The sequence below is a fragment of the Erpetoichthys calabaricus genome, chromosome 6, assembly GCF_900747795.2.
Source record: "Erpetoichthys calabaricus chromosome 6, fErpCal1.3, whole genome shotgun sequence".
In the NCBI taxonomy this organism is placed as follows: domain Eukaryota; kingdom Metazoa; phylum Chordata; class Cladistia; order Polypteriformes; family Polypteridae; genus Erpetoichthys; species Erpetoichthys calabaricus.
Genome location: NC_041399.2, coordinates 156434517 through 156454651, shown reverse-complemented (window position 1 = coordinate 156454651; position 20135 = coordinate 156434517). Strand labels below are relative to the sequence as shown.

The 20135-nt window shown below is 40.0% G+C and overlaps 1 protein-coding gene across 2 annotated transcripts in view; it reads left to right on the top strand.

The window, feature by feature from the left end:
• The window catches only part of LOC114653624 (dnaJ homolog subfamily C member 13), a 331290-nt gene that overhangs the window by 173583 nt on the left and 137572 nt on the right, over positions 1 to 20135 (top strand). For both annotated transcript variants that reach the window (XM_051929216.1, XM_028804037.2), the window contains exons 11-13: positions 3433 to 3512; positions 3617 to 3786; positions 18348 to 18447. In XM_051929216.1, coding sequence (XP_051785176.1) covers positions 3433 to 3512; positions 3617 to 3786; positions 18348 to 18447 — 350 coding nt within the window. The remainder of the gene's footprint in view (positions 1 to 3432; positions 3513 to 3616; positions 3787 to 18347; positions 18448 to 20135) is intronic.

Sequence of the window (20135 nt, the reverse complement as noted above, 5' to 3'; positions counted from 1 at the left end):
GATGAATCGGCAAAAGAATGAGCTGACATTGCATCATATTTAGCTGGAGAACCTATAAAAACAGCAGCTCCGTACAGTTGCAGGTGCTTTTTCCAACTAGTGCAGCAAAAGGCAAGCAGTCCTTTTAAGGGTAGCGAGTCCCCTCAAAGTATAGAGCAGAGAATCGATCAGTTGTGGCACTTGGTAACAGGTAATCAGATGCAGCAATTATTTTTTAACCAGTTCATTTTATTTGTGGTCAATATTGCATAGTACAGCCCTTATATTCCTTAGTTTACTGGCCACATCTCTTACAGCATCCACTATTGCATTTTGTGACTCCAAAACAGCATCTGTCAGCACACATCCAGATGGCCTTCCAGCGATTTTGGAGGCAGAGGTGTGTGCACCCAGCGCCAGAAGACATTCTTAACACAACAGCACCATCACTGCCTTAGCATTGCATGGGGATCAGCTTTTGTAATATTACCTGAAATAGAATAAACAGACGGTTTGCTGCGACTCGTGATTTCATGTCGACTTCTTTTTTCTTTCGGGCACTGTACAACTTTCTGAACTTGAACTTTCAAGTGTTTCCTCCCATGCTTTTGTTGGTTATACCACTGCGTAAGCCAACAAATAGTACGTTTTTCCTTGCCTCTACTTCGCTTTTGCTGAACTTCTTCTTTTTTCAGATGCATTTTCTATTGTTTTTTAACCAGACACTGAATGGAAGGTGATATTTATATTGATTTGCATATTAAAATATGCAAAATTCCAGGAGCAGTCAAGGTGGGGCTGTAGATGCGTGCATGTGTGTTAAATTTCGCTTTTGCGAATTGTAAAGAGGAAGTGTGTAGAACTTGGCGTACGCACAGATTTATGCATTTAGATTTTTTTGTGCGTATGCACATTTCCCCTTTTGTCCGTACGCCATGTTTTAGTGTAAATTCTACACACGACATTATACATGATGCCCCATGTGTTACAGTTTAAACCAGTCGTTTGAAAACTGTTATTGATTTGTATACATAATAGAAATGGCAATTTAGATAACTATACCAGCTCCATCACAATATGTAAAATTTTGTAAAAATGAAACTCTTTTTCTCTGATAAAACTGTACTGCTTTTCAGATGCTGGTTAGGAAAAATAATAGAAAAAATAAATGAAATACAGTATGTAGGGAAAGCAATAATATAGCTTCTCTCACAGGTCATTAGATGAACTTTAGTTTTTATATTGATTGCCCATAAATGGTTTTAATGATATGTAAAGTTAAGAAATTGAAAAAAGTGAAAATTAACCCCAGTCTGAAAATGTAGGAAAGGTTCCTATTATAAGGCTCATAATTTTCATTTTACTTTCATAGTGGAATTAACTTTCACTTGTTTTTTAGAGAAACATTGAAAAATGTCTTCTTTAGCTCCTTCAAATAAGAACCTCTCAACCATATTTGTCAATTAAAACCATGCTAAACTTTAAAGATTTTCATCACATTCACTTTATTTAGGATTTGCATGCCCCCAATGTTGCAATTATGCTTTCATTTTTGTCAGCTAGCAGGAAGGGAGTCAATCTATCAACAGTCACATTTTTATTCGAACTCCACCCTATTAGAAAATCTCACAGAAAGAGTAATGCATATGTAATAATTTTTGTGATGTAAGTAATTTAATTTATTTGTATAATTTTGAATTCCTGAATTTCAACTTGTAACCAAATGCAAGCCTGGGATTTTGCTTCTGTTTTGCAGAAGGAAACAAACTAAACAAGTGAATCTATTCATCTTTGACAATGAAAATGGTGTTGGGTTGGTCTTGTGTAGGCCAGAATCTGTTCTGCCATCATCAGGTGCAACATGAGATTAGGGCAGAATGCTAGTCACTTGCTGGTCATACTCACATTCAAAACTGACTGATGTGAAAAAAACTTAGTTACCAATTAATCTAGCATGTACTTTGTTTAGATGTGTAATAAATACTAACTCCAACAAGTGTTCAAACTCCAACAAATGAACCTGGTCAGTAGTGAATCAAACTTTCTAGAGCTATGAGGCAAAAAAGAAAGAGCCACTGCACTGTCATTGCTTCCTTGTATTCAATTAGGATGTAGAAATATGCTTATGGTTTTATCCTTTAACAGGACACACTCATAATGTAATTACCTATGTCACAATGCTAAATGTTATTGCTTCTGTGATAATGCCTTAGTCTGCACCACTGTGCAGCTATTTAAATCAACAGTTTGCTACTTCTGTTGGGCAGATTTATGATACCATTTATTGAAGATAAACTGAGCATACTGTCAAAAGCAAGATAACAACCAGACTCATACATCACAAGCTCATCTCATATGATATGATTGATTGTAATTATAATATAAAATAGTAGTTAATTGATTATTAACCAATTATTTAATAAAAGGTGTGGCACATGTCAGATCACACAGTACACATAGTTCCCTACTTGGCATAATATGAGTACCTGAGACAGTTTTATTAAAACTGTAATAAATAAATATAAAATTAATCTTTGAACTATGAAAGTTGCCAGGCACACGTACTATGATCCTTGGATGCACCATAGATACTGTATATCCTGCGCACCTCCCATGGAATTAAAACCTTATAGCTTGGTTATGACACTGTCCTCCATTTTCTCTTTAACAGACCCCTCAATGCTTCTTAAAATTGTACCTCCATCCTGAGAGATAATTTGATTCAGATACAAGGCACAGCATAACTTGAAAAGAAGTACAGATTTACTTAACTGTTAAAATAATAATAAAAAAAATTCTGGTAAGATGAAACTTATGTTGGAAAATCCCTTCAACCAGCTTTCTGTTTGGTTGACTTTCCAATTTGTACCTTTTATCTTGCTAGCTGAGGTCACAAGAAACTTCGTTGCACATGAGTAAATCTGCCTAAAAAATATTTTCAAATAAAATGACACAACTGAAAGGGTGTGTGAGCTATATTACGATCAGATTATGATCAGATTTTACCATTTAAAAGAATTACTCTAACCTGAGTATTTGGTATAATAGCCTTATTAAATTGGATGTTCTTTAATTATATTGTTTCTTTGGGGAAATTAGATTGTTATGCAATGAATTTACAAATAATTATAGCTTACATTGCCCTACCACTGCTACATTTAACTTTCCCAATTTCAGGAGATTTATTGTAATATTTTAAATCTGTGGTAGTTACAAATAAATTTACAATAATTTAAAATGTCATGTTGAAAAATGATTTAATCTGTGTTTTATTTAAAAGTTAAGAGTAGTGAGAAAAGCGCTATATAAATGTAAAGAGATATTATTATTATTATTATTAAGCTTGTGCCAAGTGTACTTCGTATTAATCTTAGCTACAGCACATATTTTAGCCTTATGAAGAAAATTACTGCCCAGATATTGGTTTTATATCAATTTCTTTTCTGATTTTAGATGGAAATTTTGCTGATGCAGTCTTCAGGTTCAATGCAAACATTTCCTACAGTGGAGTCTTACATGCTGTTACTCAAGATGTAAGTAAGCCTCATCCTTCTTCAAAACTAAAAATGTTTCACTTGTCTTTGCATTGTTTTTATTTCTAGATTACTAAAACCTCTGTTTTGTTTTGTTCATTTAGGGCTTGTTTTCTGAGAACAAGGAGAAATTAATTAATAATGCCATCACAGCTTTACTCTCCCAAGAAGGAGAAATGACAGTTAATAATGCTGAATTGGAGAGTCAGTTTCATGCTGTTAGAAGACTTGTAGCATCCAAAGCAGGATTCCAAGCTTTCACACAACTTCCAAAGTACTCTTCTTTGCATTTTAAATTTCTTTTGCGTGTGGTTTTTGAACATAACTGTTTCTTTGTGTAAATATTTTCACTTTATGTAAATGGCTTTTAATAGTACTTTTTACATTTCATGTATTTTATTTCTGCATTCTTTTCAGTAACCTGCTGAATTAAAGTGTTTAATAGCTGCTAGTTTTAAACAGATTTTTGGTTTTACATAATATACACGAATACAAATGCTATCCATTTCTGTCAAACCACTTTTGCCTGTTTATTGGCATTAATACCAGACTCAGGTAATAGAGATTACATCTTATAGTTGGAGATAAGGTTTGCATCCTGGAGATGTTTAGAAATATTGATTAGTTTAGCATCATATTTGGTACTATATTAGATTGCTTAAGAGAAAGCACAGAGACCACCCAAAAAATGTTTTTATCATACAAACCTGGTAGAATATTAAAGAAATGCTTAAATTTTGTCTTGCCACCACTGTATTTGCATTTCAGAGATCATTTTCCTAAAAACCCAATACAGTATATAAGAAAATAAGCATTTTTACACCTTGATGAGAAGATGTAGGGATTTTCTCAAAGGGTCAAGCACAAGAATGAGGCAATAATGTTTATTTTTAGTATAAACAGTGACATTGAAGTTATAAGTAGCTATTTGGCATACCGTAGAGCCAGTAAACGTTTATAATAAGCAGGTTTTTCAGTCATAAAAGAAGTTGTTTTTATTCCCAATTACAGAAAATTTAAGGTTGTGATTTCTAAACTGTATACAAAACATATAAACTGATTTAAAAACTCTCCTAATCCAATTATTAGATTACAAAGGAGCAGAGTGTATATCATTATTATTCATTGCAGTAGCCAAACCAACCTGGGGCATTGTACATGCTGTTTAAACTTAACTAACTACTCTGAAAACATGCTGAAAGTAATACATATTAAAATTAAAAATCTCAAAGTGATAATGCAAAACCCTGTTGGAATGAGAAAACATGCATAAATTATTAAATATTATTAAATATTATTATTATTAACATTTTTTGATATTTAGATGGGGCTTATTTTAAGAATTCAAAATAGCAATAGGAGGCATGAAAAGTGAGAGAATTCAACACAGGAGATGGAAAAATTAAAGAAGGACAAAATACCCTGCACTCCAGTGTATTATCTCTATGACCATCACAAAGAAAAGTTTACCAAAAGTAAATTGAAGAAGGATTATGAAAACTAGTATAAAAGACAGTTACTGATTTTTGCATCTGAGCTGTTCTTATAACTATTAATAATTTGTGAATAGTACAAGTGTAAAATGCCATCTTCTGAGAGAAGACAAAACATGTAATGAATTGGTTTGTGACATATAGCTTTAGTTTTGACAGCATGTTTTTATTGATTTTTTTTTTAAATCATATGTCCATCCACATGTCTTTTATTCCATATAAAAATTTCACCACTGCACAAAATAAATTATAGAAATATTTTTAGGAAAATCATACAGTGCATTGTTCTATGACATGTGGCATACCATGTCACCTTTTATCTTTGGGGTGTGTTTTAAATAAACCAAAAAGTAGCACAGGTTCTTTTTAAGTTATGTAAGGGTACACTGTGATGTTACATTTCATTTGGGGCAGTTCTTTAACTCCTGACTGTTGTTAAGACTTCTGTTGCCATTGCTGGCAACGTTTTGAATTGTTAACCTCTTTCATTGTGAGAGACCACCCCAAAGCAACCAGTTAACATTTTTATTGTTATCAGCACAAAGTCCTGTTTAAGCCTGAGATATATAGTTCACTTATTTCTCAGGAACTTCTTTAATGTTCAAATCATTTACACAATACAGAAGGGAATACAAATTAGAAAGTATTTAGAATTAACGTTTAATTGTATGAAGAGTGCATAGGCAAATACAGTAGTATTTAAAGGCATTAAACTTTTTACTTTTCGTCATTTGGCCACCACCAGTGATTAACAGCTAATCAAGGGAAAAATGTACAGTTAACTTCTTATATGGTTCTAAAAATTTAAAAGAACAAGTATAGAATATACTCTGTTGATCATTGGAGGCGGAAGCATTATCCTTTGTACGTGTGAATGAGGCTAACAGTCCCGTGTAGCTTATTAATTTTTCCGTGTATTGATTATAAAAGAGCAGCAGTCTTGAATAACTTTTTCATCCTTGTTCGCCACACTATTTAATTCCCTTTTTTAATTGGCTAGTAACCTCATGAATGGTTGAAATGATCAATTTTGTTTTCTCTGCATATTCCATCCATCCATCCATCCATTGTCTCCCGCTTATCCGAGGTCGGGTCGCGGGGGCAGCAGCTTGAGCAGAGATGCCCAGACTTCCCTCTCCCCGGCCACTTCTTCTAGCTCTTCCGGGAGAATCCCAAGGCGTTCCCAGGCCAGTCGAGAGACATAGTCCCTCCAGCGTGTCCTGGGTCTTCCCCGGGGCCTCCTCCCGGTGGACGTGCCCGGAACACCTCACCAGGGAGGCGTCCAGGAGGCATCCTGATCAGATGCCCGAGCCACCTCATCTGACTCCTCTCGATGCGGAGGAGCAGCGGCTCTACTCTGAGCCCCTCCCGGATGACTGAGCTTCTCACCCTATCTTTAAGGGAAAGCCCAGACACCCTGCGGAGGAAACTCATTTCAGCCGCTTGTATTCGCGATCTCGTTCTTTCGGTCACTACCCATAGCTCATGACCATAGGTGAGGGTAGGAACATAGATCGACTGGTAAATTGAGAGCTTCGCCTTGCGGCTCAGCTCTTTTTCACCACGACAGACCGATGCAATGCCCGCATTACTGCGGATGCCGCACCGATCCGCCTGTCGATCTCACGCTCCATTCTTCCCTCACTCGTGAACAAGACCCCGAGATACTTGAACTCCTCCACTTGGGGCAGGATCTCGCTACCAACCCTGAGAGGGCACTCCACCCTTTTCCGGCTGAGGACCATGGTCTCGGATTTGGAGGTGCTGATTCTCATCCCAGCCGCTTCACACTCGGCTGCGAACCGATCCAGAGAGAGCTGAAGATCACGGCCTGATGAAGCAAACAGGACAACATCATCTGCAAAAAGCAGTGACCCAATCCTGAGCCCACCAAACCGGACCCTCTCAACACCCTGGCTGCGCCTAGAAATTCTGTCCATAAAAGTTATGAACAGAATCGGTGACAAAGGGCAGCCCTGGCGGAGTCCAACTCTCACTGGAAATGGGTTCGACTTACTGCCGGCAATGCGGACCAAGCTCTGGCACCGATCGTACAGGGACTGAACAGCCCTTATCAGGGGGGCCGGTACCCCATACTCTCGGAGTACCCCCCACAGGATTCCCCGAGGGACACGGTCGAATGCCTTTTCCAAGTCCACAAAACACATGTAGACTGGTTGGGCAAACTCCCATGCACCCTCCAGGACCCTGCTAAGGGTATAGAGCTGGTCCACTGTTCCGCGACCAGGACGAAAACCACACTGTTCCTCCTGAATCCGAGGCTCGACTATCCGACGGACCCTCCTCTCCAGGACCCCTGAATAGACTTTTCCAGGGAGGCTGAGGAGTGTGATCCCTCTGTAGTTGGAACACACCCTCCGATCCCCCTTCTTAAAGAGGGGGACCACCACCCCGGTCTGCCAATCCAGAGGCACTGTCCCTGATGTCCATGCGATGTTGCAGAGGCGTGTCAGCCAAGACAGTCCTACAACATCCAGAGCCTTGAGGAACTCCGGGCGTATCTCATCCACCCCTGGGGCCCTACCACCAAGGAGTTTTTTGACCACTTCGGTGACCTCAGTCCCAGAGATGGGGGAGTCCACCTCTGAGTCCCCAGGCTCTGCTTCCTCATTGGAAGGCATGTTAATGGGATTGAGGAGGTCTTCGAAGTATTCCCCCCACCGACCCACAACATCCCGAGTCGAGGTCAGCAGCGCACCATCCCCACCATATACAGTGTTGACACTGCACTGCTTCCCCCTTCCTGAGACGCCGGATGGTGGACCAGAATCTCCTCGAAGCCGTCCGAAAGTCATTCTCCATGGCCTCCCCAAACTCCTCCCACGCCCCGAGTTTTTGCCTCAGCAACCACCAAAGCCGCATTCCGCTTGGCCTGCCGGTACCTATCAGCTGCCTCCGGGGTCCCACAGGACAAAAGGGTCCTGTAGGACTCCTTCTTCAGCTTGACGGCATCCTTCACCGCCGGTGTCCACCAGCGGGTTCGGGGATTGCCGCCACGACAGGCACCGACCACCTTACGGCCACAGCTCCGGTCAGCTGCCTCAACAATAGAGGCACGGAACATGGCCCATTCGGACTCAATGTCCCCCCACCTCCCTCGGGATGTGGTCGAAGTTCTGCCGGAGGTGGGAGTTGAAGCTACTTCTGACAGGGGGCTCTGCCAGACGTTCCCAGCAGACCCTCACAACACGTTTGGGCCTACCACGCCTGACCGGCATCCTCCCCCACCATCGAAGCCAACTCACCACCAGGTGGTGATCAGTTGACAGCTCCGCCCCTCTCTTCACCCGAGTGTCCAAGACATGTGGCCGCAAGTCCGACGACACGACCACAAAGTCGATCATCGAACTGAGGCCTAGGGTGTCCTGGTGCCAAGTGCACATATGAACACCCCTATGCTTGAACATGGTGTTCGTTATGGACAATCCGTGACGAGCACAGAAGTCCAATAACAAAACACCGCTCGGGTTCAGATCAGGGGGGCCATTCCTCCCAATCACGCCCTTCCAGATCTCACTGTCATTGCCCACGTGAGCATTGAAGTCTCCCAGCAGAACGAGGGAGTCCCCAGAAGGTATGCCCTCTAGCACCCCCTCCAGGGACTCCAAAAAGGGTGGGTACTCCGAACTGCTGTTCGGTGCATACGCACAAACAACAGTTAGGACCCGTCCCCCCACCCGAAGGCGAAGGGAGGCTACCCTCTCGTCCACCGGGGTAAACCCCAATGTACAGGCTCCAAGTTGGGGGGCAATAAGTATACCCACACCTGCTCGGCGCCTCTCACCGGGGGCAACTCCAGAGTGGTAGAGAGTCCAGCCCCTCTCAAGGAGATTGGTTCCAGAGTCCAAGCTGTGCGTCGAGGTGAGTCCGACTATATCTAGCCGGAACCTCTCAACTTCGCGCACTAGCTCAGGCTCCTTCCCCTTCAGAGAGGTGACATTCCACGTCCCAAGAGCCAGTTTCTGTAGCTGAGGATCGGACCGCCAAGGTCCCCGCCTTCGGCCACCACCCAACTCACACTGCACCCGACCTCCTTGGCCCCTCCCATAGGTGGTGAGCCCATGGGAAGGGGGACCCACATTGCCTCTTCGGGCTGTGCCCGGCCGAGCCCCATGGGTGCAGGCCCGGCCACCAGGCGCTCGCCATCGAGCCCCACCTCCAGGCCTGGCTCCAGAGTGGGGCCCCGGTGACCCGCGTCCGGGCAAGGGAAAACGGCGTCCAAAATTGTTTTTCTTCATAGGAGGTTTGTTTAACCGCTCTTTGTCTCATCCCACACCTAGGACCAGTTTGCCTTGGGTGGCCCTACCAGGGGCATAAAGCCCCGGACAACAGAGCTCCTAGGATCATTGGGACACGCAAACCCCTCCACCACGATAAGGTGACGGTTAAAGGAGGGGATATTCCATATATATGAATAGTATTGTGACAAGGTCAGAATCTCTCAGTTTTCAGTGGTTTTATATATAATAGGCACTACTGAACTCGATTTGACCACCTGCATCAGGATGCAACTCTGTGGAGACAATTAAGGAAATAAAGCACTTGTCACGTTTTTTGGCATTGTAAAATGCTAGGAGCCTATTCATTTCAAACAATTGCTCCAATATATTTTACTATACAGGGACAGTTTATGCATTTTTTTAAATATTTGCGCACCAACTGTAACACAATTGGGAAATAAGATCTAATTCTTCTATTTCATTCCACATAGTAGATTGTTTCCTACAATATATTCATTTTGAAATCATACCTTTAATGTACAGAAAACACATGCTATACATACAGATTTTTCATTTATTCAAAATTTTTACCTTTTTGATAAGCCTATTAATATTACAGAAGAAGCAATACGTCATTTATGTAGGAGAACACTGTATAGATAGTCCAAAATTTGCATGCCATCTTATCTCTCTATTATAAAAAAAAATCCTGGAGAGAAAGTAGGGCGTCGAGACGTGATCTTTACGTTATGTTGCTGTTTGCAATCGCCATTGAACCACTGGCGGTCCACTGTCGAAATTCTAATCAGATAAAGGGGATTATCAGAGAAGGACTGGAACAGAAAATTTCTCTATATGCAGATGATATGGTTTTATATATATCAGACCCAGAAAACACTGTGCCTGCAGTTTTAACAGCGCTTACAGAATTTCAAAAGATCTCTGGTCTCAGAATTAATTTGAATAAAAGTATACTCTTTCCAGTGAATTCTCAAGCATATAATATTAGATTGGACACCCTACCTTTTACCATATCAGATCAGTTTAAATACCTTGGGATAAACATCACAAATAAACATAAAGCTCTTTATCAACAAAATTTCGCCCTCTGTATGGAAAAAATTAAGCAAGACTTGCATAGATGGTCAACCCTTCATCTCACTCTAGCTGGAAGAATTAACGTTGTTAAGATGAATATCCTTCCTAAGCTTCTTTTTTTATTTCAAAACATCCCAATTTACATCAATAAATCATTTTTTAAACAATTAGATTCAACCATAACCTCATTTATTTGGAACTCAAAACATTCATGTATCTGAAGAGCGACCCTACTAAGACCTCAGGCAGAAGGTGGCATGGCTCTACCTAATTTTCAGTTTTATTACTGGGCAGCAAACATACAAGCTATAAAAACCTGAACACAAATAGATGAACATATACAGGCTTGGTCCGCAATAGAAGTAAAATCCAGCAGTACTTCTTTATATTCCCTGCTCTGCGCCCCAATAAATGCAAGTTATCACAAATATACTAATAACCCAATTGTGCTTCACTCACACAGACCATGGAATCAATTTAGAAAGCATTTTAAGATGGAGAAGCTTTTATCTGTGGCACCTCTGCAAGAGAACCACCTCTTTCAACCCTCGCAAACATATCTAGTTTTTAATATCTGGAAAAGATTTGGGATTAAATTGCTCAGAGATCTTTATATAGACAATATCTTTGCATCCTTTGAACAATTACATTTCCAAGCTTCCAGCTACACATTTCTTTCACTATCTTCAAATTAGAAACGTTGTTAAACAGAACCTGCCTGATTTTCCTTACCTTGACCCTCCACCATGCTGGAAAAAATACTGCTCAATTTCGAGGACTTAGACACCATTTCTGCAATATAGCAGGACAAAAGGCACGTGCATTACTTTTCACGCTGATCGGGATTTATGTAGTGGAAGAACGTGGAAATTTGCGTACGTACAGATTCCTGCATCTGGATTTTTCTGTGCGTACACACATTCCCGCTTTTGTGCTTACGCCATGTTAAAGTGTGAGTTCTACGCACGGCGTTATACATGAGGCCCCAGGTGTCATTGGAAAAAAAGCAGGACAAAGCAAGGTCAGAAATAAAAGACAGAGTAGAAAACAAAATAAAACGTCATAAATTGGTTACAAAACAGGGCCAAACACATACAGAGCAGGTTAGAGATAATGAAAGCCGGAATTCAAAAGACTGGAAAAAAAAAAAAACATAGGCGCGAAACACATGCAGAGCAAGATACAGAATATGAAAGCAGAAAAAACCAACAGTGTCAAAAAAAGAAAGTAAACATTGCATTAGCGCAAAAAAAGAGAAATTATTACTCAGAGAAATAACTAAAAGGCGAATAAAGATTGAATATATGGACACAGGTGATATGTCAGAAGTATGTAAATATTGTAAGGCTTTGAAGTTTAAGACAGAGAATTTCAAAAATGTGTTTTACCTCACATGCATTTATTGGTTACTTTGCAAAAAAAAATTATTAACTGCTGATGATGTAGATCACTTTGTCTGTGCTGAAATTCCAAACAGAGAAATCTATCCTGAATTATGGTACAAAGTCATTAAACACATGTCTCACTGACCTCATGTAAAAGATTCAGCATATTGGAACTCGAAAGATTCCAAATATTGTTTTTACATAAGTTCTGAAATGAAAGTGAAACTAATGAAATAGCAACAATTCAAAGAAAAAAAAAATCTTTAAAGTGAAGCGAGCAGGGGGTGAAGTCCCCTAGTTCTTAGATAATTATGAAAATTACATTTTATCTGTTTCTGGTTATAGGTCAAGTTACATTATAACTATGTGCTTCTGACTGAAAAAAAAAATTGTTATAATAAGGATTTTTTTTTATAATGGAACTGAAACAAAGATTCATGTATGGGGTAGAAAAGGGTTTATTCTTGTAAACAACCTGTGATGCACAAATTGTTGCAGTTTTTCTTTTGTGAGTCGACCTTTTTTGTTTTTAAATTGGAAATTTTTTACATTAAAAGATTATGAAATAATAGTTGGAGAAAACAGAGGTCACATTGGAAAATGAGAATTTTGGGATGCTTAAATTAGCGAGCACAAATTTCAGGTCACAATAAAATGATTTTTTTAAAAAAAAAGATTATACTAGGTAGGGCATAAAGATCTCCTACATTTCGAGGGAGAACTGTATGGGCTGTAGTGGGGGTAGAGAGGTGTGGGGTAGGTCTCATTCGAAAGAGATCAGACAGGAAATCGACGCCATTCTGACTGAGATGACCTGGAGAGTGATGGAGAACTTCTGGGGATGTCTTCAGTAATGTATTGCCAACAACAGCCACCATTTGTCTAATACAGTGCATCCGGAAAGTATTCACAGCGCATCACTTTTTCCACATTTTGTTATGTTACAGCCTTATTCCAAAATGGATTAAATTCATTTTTTTTCCTCAGAATTCTATACACAACACCCCATAATGACAATATGAAAAAAGTTTACTTGAGGTTTTTGCAAATTTATTAAAATTAAAAAAAACTGAGAAATCACATATACATAAGTATTCACAGCCTTTGCTCAATACTTTGTCGATGCACCTTTGGTAGCAATTACAGCCTCAAGTCTTTTTGAATGTGATGCCACAAGTTTGGCACACCTATCCTTGGTCAGTTTCGCCCATTCCTCTTTGCAGCACCTCTCAAGCTCCATCAGGTTGAATGGGAAGTGTCGGTGCACAGCCATTTTAAGATCTCTCCAGAGATGTTCAATGGGATTCAAGTCTGGGCTCTGGCTGGGCCACTCAAGGACATTCACAGAGTTGTCCTGAAGCCACTCCTTTGATATCTTGGCCGTGTGCTTAGGGTCGTTGTCCTGCTGAAAGATGAACTGTCGCCCCAGTCTGAGGTCAAGAGCGCTCTGGAGCAGGTTTTCATCCAGGATTTCTCTGTACATTGCTGCAGTCATCTTTCTCTTTATCCTGACTAGTCTCCCAGTTCCTGCCACTGAAAAACATACGCATAGCATGATGCTGCCACCATCATGCTTCACTGTAGGGATGGTATTGGCCTGGTAATGAGCGATGCCTGGTTTCCCCCAAATGTGATGCCTGGCATTCACACCAAAGAGTTCAATCTTTGTCTCATCAGACCAGAGAATTTTCTTTCTCATGGTCTGAGAGTCCTTCAAGTGCCTTTTGCCAAACTCCAGGCGGGCTGTCATGTGCCTTTTACTAAGGAGTGGCATCTGTCTGGCCACTCTACCATACAGGCCTGATTGGTAGATTGCTGCAGAGATGGTTGCCCTTCTGGAAGGTTCTCCTCTGTCCACAGAGGACTTCTGGAGCTCTGACAGAGTGACCAACGGGTTCTTGGTCACCTCCCTGACTAAGGCCCTTCACCCCCGATCGCTCAGTATAGATGGGCCGGCCAGCTCTAGGAAGAGTCCTGGTGGTTGAACTTCTTCCACTTACGGATGATGGAGGCCACTGTGCTCATTGGGACCTTCAAAGCAGCAGAAATTTTTCTGTAACCTTCCCCAGATTTGTGCCTTGAGACAATCCTGTCTCGGAGGTCTACACACAATTCCTTTGACTTCATGCTTGGTTTGTTCTCTGACATGAACTGTCAACTGTGGGACCTTATATAGACAGGTGTGTGCCTTTCCAAATCATGTCCAATCAACTGAATTTACCACAGGTGGATTCCAGTTAAGCTGCAGAAACATCTCAATGATGATCAGGGGAAACCGGATGCACCTGAGCTCAATTTTGAGCTTCATGACAAAGGCTGTGAATACTTATGTACATGTGCTTTCTCAATTTTTTTATTTTTAATAAATTTGCTAAAATCTCAAACTTTTTTCACGTTGTCATTATGGGGTGTTGTGTGTAGAATTCTGAGGAAAAAAATGAATTTAATCCATTTTGGAATAAGGCTGTAACATAACAAAATGTGGTAAAAGTGATGCGCTGTGAATACTTTCCGGATGCACTGTATGTTTTTTCAAACCCATTAAAACAAAATTGTATTTTTTGTACTTTTAAGAAATATATACAACTTTTTTTAGATAGCTTCAGTCATTTTTTATACCCCTTCAAAATGTGGGAGATCTTTATGCCCCACCCTGTATTATGCAGGTGTTCACAGGGTAAATCTTGCCAAATTAATGAAACTCATTGGCAGCTGGTCAAGTAGAATAAACAAGAGGGAAGTTCAGCTTCCAGCACTTTTTCAGAAGTTCAAGCTAAAAATTAATTCCCCACCTGGGCAATTTGCTGAGCAAAGTCAAATTGTGCCTTAAAGCCCATAAATAAACTACAGTGTATTGGGCAGTGGTTTTGGGAAGGGGGAGATCTTCCAGCCATACATATACATAATCAGGTGTGGCATGCCCCAATCTTCTTGCCTATCGTATACAATATAGCCCCTGCTCAATAGTAAACAGGTACAACTCACACAAAATCCCAAAGTGGAATGCCCCCACCCCCTCCTTTGAAATCAGAGATTTTTTTTTATCCTTGTGTAGAAGGTTGCAGCAATCACTGATCGGGCTAATACCCAGATCCCTGCAGGTCCTACCAATTTCCCAGCTAATGACTTTGGATTTTTGCAATAAAGTCTAGTTGTGGGCCTCTGGAGCTCTGCAATATAGGAATATGCATGTTCTTGCTGTTTTTTTCCTGAAAAAATATTTTGTTGTAAAATTTATTAAACACTAGGTCTATAGGAAATTGGCTAGGTCCAAAAATAATTTATTAATCAATCAAATGGTTTGTTTTAACAGAATTTGACACATGCTTGTTTGGGGAAAAAAATGGGTATGAAAAGTGAAGGCCTGAGTAACAATAACACTGGTAACAGTGTTTTTCAAAACGCGTAGTATGTTATAAAAGAATAAGTTATTTATTAGTTCATTCTCCAAGACCCTTCATTCCAGTACAGGGTTGCAGGGGGTCAAAGTTTATCCCAGAAATATTTTGTACAAGGCACGAACAAATGTGGACAGGATTCCATTAAATCACATAGCACACTCCATTTCATTCAATGATTTAGGGCCAATATAGATTTTTCAGTTCCCCACAAGTACATATTGTAAGATGTAGGAGGAAACTACGCAGATACAGAATGTGTAAGCTGTATTCAGTAGGGGACACATGCTCCCCGGAAAGAGGTTCGTTAGAGATTGCAGCCTTTACTAAACCAATAATATACATAAAGATATATCTTTCCCTAGTGGTATGATAGTGATTCTAAAAGGTAGAAAGAATCAATACACTAAAGGAAGATTATACTAGCTTCTGTTTAATATAGGCTTAACTCGAAGGAGAACAATACTTAGCCAAAGCGTGATATAGTTGGGATTTCCTGTGATCAGTGCTTGTCCAATTTTGCGACACAGTGTGGAAAAGAATGTTGTCCTAGGCATGGGCAGGAGCGATGTCTTCCATCCATCTGTAGGTGAGGTTCCTTGCAGTTGTCTGATTTTTATACCTACTCTTTCAACATGCACCCTCCAAACATGGGTACAATATGTTTGCTAACTAGCATGATTAGGAAGTAGCAAACGGTTTCAATAGAGGTTGCTTGCTTGCAAAACCTTAAAATAACTGTCCCTGACAGCCCCGATCAAACATGTCACATTAGCACTTCAGCATTGTAACATTTGACTCATCTCATCTCCCTGTCAGATTCACCCTGTCAGTTGGATTCCCATAAAAGAATGTGTGTGAAATACCCTTACAGATCACACTGGCACACTTTAAACCTTTGCCTACTCAAGCTCCAATACAATGGACATCCCAGGTCATAATTAGTCCTGAAGCCACTCCTTTGATATCTAGGCTGTGTGCTTAGGGTCGTTGTCCTGCTGAAAGATGAACCGTCGCCCCAGTCTGAGGTCAAGAGCACTCTGGAGCAGGTTTTCATCCAAGATGTCTCTGTACATTGCTGCAGTCATCTTTCCCTTTATCCTGACTAGTCTCCCAGTTCCTGCCGCTGAAAAACATCCCCACAGCATGATGCTACCACCACCATGCTTCACTGTAGGGATGGTGCCAGGTTTCCTCCAAACGTGACGCCTGGCATTCACACCAGAGAGTTCAATCTTTGTCTCATCAGACCAGAGAATTTTCTTTCTCGTGGTCTGAGAGTCCTTCAGGTGCCTTTTGGCAAACACCAGGTGGGCTGCCATGTGCCTTTTACTAAGGAGTGGCTTCCGTCTGGCCACTCTACCATACAGGCCTGATTGGTGTATTGCTGCAGAGATGGTTGTCCTTCTGGAAGGTTCTCCTCTCTCCGCAGAGGACCTCTAGAGTTCTGACAGAGTGACCATCGGGTTCTTGGTCACCTCCCTGACTAAGGCCCTTCACCCCCGATCGCTCAGTTTAGATGGCCGGCCAGCTCTAGGAAGAGTCCTGGTGGTTTTGAACTTCTTCCACTTATGGATGATGGAGGCCACTGTGCTCATTGGGACCTTCAAAGCAGCAGAAATTTTTCTGTAACCTTCCCCAGATATGTGCCTCGAAACAATCCTGTCTCGAAGGTCTACACACAATTCCTTTGACTTCATGCTTGGTTTGTGCTCTGACAAGAACTGTCAACTGTGGGACCTTATAACGATAGGTGTGTGCCTTTCCAAATCATGTCCAGTCAACTGAATTTACCACAGGTGGACTCCAATTAAGCTGCAGAAACATCTCAAGGATGATCAGGGGAAGCAGGATGCATCTGAGCTCAATTTTGAGCTTCACGGCAAAGGCTGTGAATACTTATGTACAGTACATGTGCTTTGTCAATTTTTTTATTTTTAATAAATTTGCAAAAACCTCAAGTAAACTTTTTTCACATTGTCATTATGGGGTGTTGTGTGTAGAATTCTGAGGAAAAAAATGAATTTAATCCATTTTGGAATAAGGCTGTAACATAACAAAATGTGGAAAAAGTGATGCGCTGTGAATACTTTCCAGATGCACTGTAATTTCTATTTCTAAACCAAAATGTGTTTTCACTGTTTCTTTGGTTTTCTGTGAGTTTCTTGTTTTAATTTAAATATCCTACCACAAAACTTTTCAATAATTGACAAAGTGAATTAAATGTACAGAGATTAAATACACCCTTCAACATCTAATGAGGCCAAAATTGAGCTTTTTGGTTAAATCATACTAAACACCTTGCTTGATGTAGGAAGAACATGACACATTATCAAATGGGTGCTTATCTTCAGCAGGACTGTGAAGATTTGAAATGGTAGAGACTAAAAACACTCCTGTAGGGCCTTGGGAGAAGATTTTCAGCAAAATGACCACAAGCATAAAGCCAAAGCTAGCCAGCGGACGTACAAGACGGCATCCTTCAATAAGGGCGCACGCAAAAAGGCGAGCCTCAAAAGGGCGACCTCAATTGGGCGCAGCGAATAAAGGCGCGCGTAAATAAAGATCTGCATCTTTGTTGCTCTTCGCATATTCCAGAGCCATTTGAACTAAATTATCTACAAATGCCTTTATTCGCCGCGCTCAATTGAGGTCGCCCTTTTGAAGCTCGCCTTTTTGTGCGCGCCCTTATTGAATAGAGCCGTACAAGACAGTATTACTGTCACAGAAAATTAAAGACACACAATACACAGCGGCGGCCCACGAAGAACGGTCAGCTCAGCAAGTAAACATCAACAAAAGAAAGGCTGAAAGAAAGAAACATACGACCAACAAAAAGAATGAGGTCAAAGTCCCTTGCCATTTAATATAGACTGTTCCTACTAATGTTTATGCACTACTGTTCTAGCGCCCGTTATTGTAACGGGCTAAATGACTAGTTAGCATATAATGTCCTTGTCTACAGTGGACATAAGTTCATGTCCAAGAGAAAAACATAATGTGGACAACCAGCCATGACTATAAACATTTAAGGCCCAAGTCATATTTAATTTGGGTCACATTTGATGATGAAGTTTTTAGTTAAGTAATTATAATACATAGTGTAATATTGTGTAAAATCTGTAATAAATAATATGTTTCCATATGGGTAAAATCAATATAACTTTTAGGGTTTTTTTATTTGCTTTTTCTCATAAACAGTGGGTGTTTTTCTTTTCAGATTTCGTGAAAGACTTGGTGTAAAAACTGTTAAAGCTTTAAAAAGAAGCAACGATGGAGTGACTCATGCTGCCATTGACATGCTTTGTGCCCTAATGTGTGTGAGTATTTCTTTAGATTTCACTATTTTAACTTTTTAAAAATATTTTTTTGCTTCAAATGACCAATGGCATTTGGATACATCCTGTATAATATTAATGTGAATAATGCTGACCTGCTATTTGAAACAATTAGTTACCTTTTCTCAGTACTCAAGAAATACATGCACAGGAGGCTTTACATACTCTCAGTTTTTTTCTCTTCTTTCTTGCCTGTACTAAGGACCACAAAAAATTTGTTGATTTTTAGCATTTTGGACGTTTATCTAATCATCTCCCAACCTTAATAGTAAATAAAAAATCCATATTTGATTTCTCATGATACAGTCAACATTCAAACTGTGAAAGTAAATGCGAGCTTCTTGTTGTTTTACCTTGTTTTGGAGAGTAATTAGAATAAGGCAGAGGTGGGAACAAGTAACTGTTTTTTCAAGTAAAAAGTAAGTCTTATGTCTTTACATGCAAGTCTCAAGTCAAGCCTTGAGTCAAGAATGGCAAGTTGAATCAAGTCTCAAGCTTTAAGTCCCAAACAAGTCAAATGTGTTTTTCACCAAATTTAATTCTATTTTTTACATTTACAGCTATAATAAATTGTTTTAAAACATTTATTATATGTAAAATGACATTTCCAAACTGTTAATTCCACATTAATACATGGAATAACAAAAAAGAAATGTAGTGCAAATACATATATAATGAAAAACAATTGTCAAACAGCTACTGAATATACTTGTACAAGTAATGTAAACACATTAGAAGGTACAGTATGTGTATTTCCCATGTGATTACAAAAATGTATATTCAAAAAGTGTTAATATAACATGAAAACACAGAAACCAGCCCTTTATTTCTCCAATAGAAAAAAACCCTATAACGGTGTTAACAAATATATGTCCGATAAGTATGATATAATTAATACAACTTATATGTTTGGTAAGAACAAAGATCCATTAATCCGTCCATCCTTCCATTTCCTTAATCTGCTTATCCAGGCCAAAGTTGCAGAGCAGCTAGAGTCAGTGGCACCAGTCATAAGGTGCAAAGCAGGAACAACAGCTGGACAGTGTGCCAGTCCATCACAGGGTGAACACACATGCACACACAAATGGGACAGTGTCAGCAATGCCAGTTAACATGACCTGCATGTCCTTTAATTGTGGAAGGAAACCCATGTAAACCTGGGGAGCCCTTGTTTCCATGCTGTAAGGCATTACAGCTGCTACTGTTCCACTATGCTGCCCAAGGGCAGAAGTAATGATTGAAAGTAACACAAAAGAAATTATAATAGGAAGGAAAAACAAATTATAAAACACAGTTGTATCATAACAAAATTGAAAAGAGTAATAAATAAAAGTAATGCAGCACAAAACATAAAATAGGTACTAATTACTAAAGACAGTACGTGTACAGTAAATGTAAAGAAATAATAGACCAATAAGAAAGAAAACAGTGTAAACAATAGCAACAGGAAAAAAATTTGTAATGGAAGTAATTTAGGACAAAACATGTAAATATTACAGACAATTGTAGAAGAGGTGCTGGTGAAGCCAGCATCAAGTGATTACCCTGTGGTCTGAATGTGGATCCCAATGCCCCACTGCAGTGATGGGGACACCGTGCTGTAAAAATGGTGCCGTCCTTCAGATGAACATTAAAACCAAGGTCCTGAATCTATGCGGTCGTAAAAGATC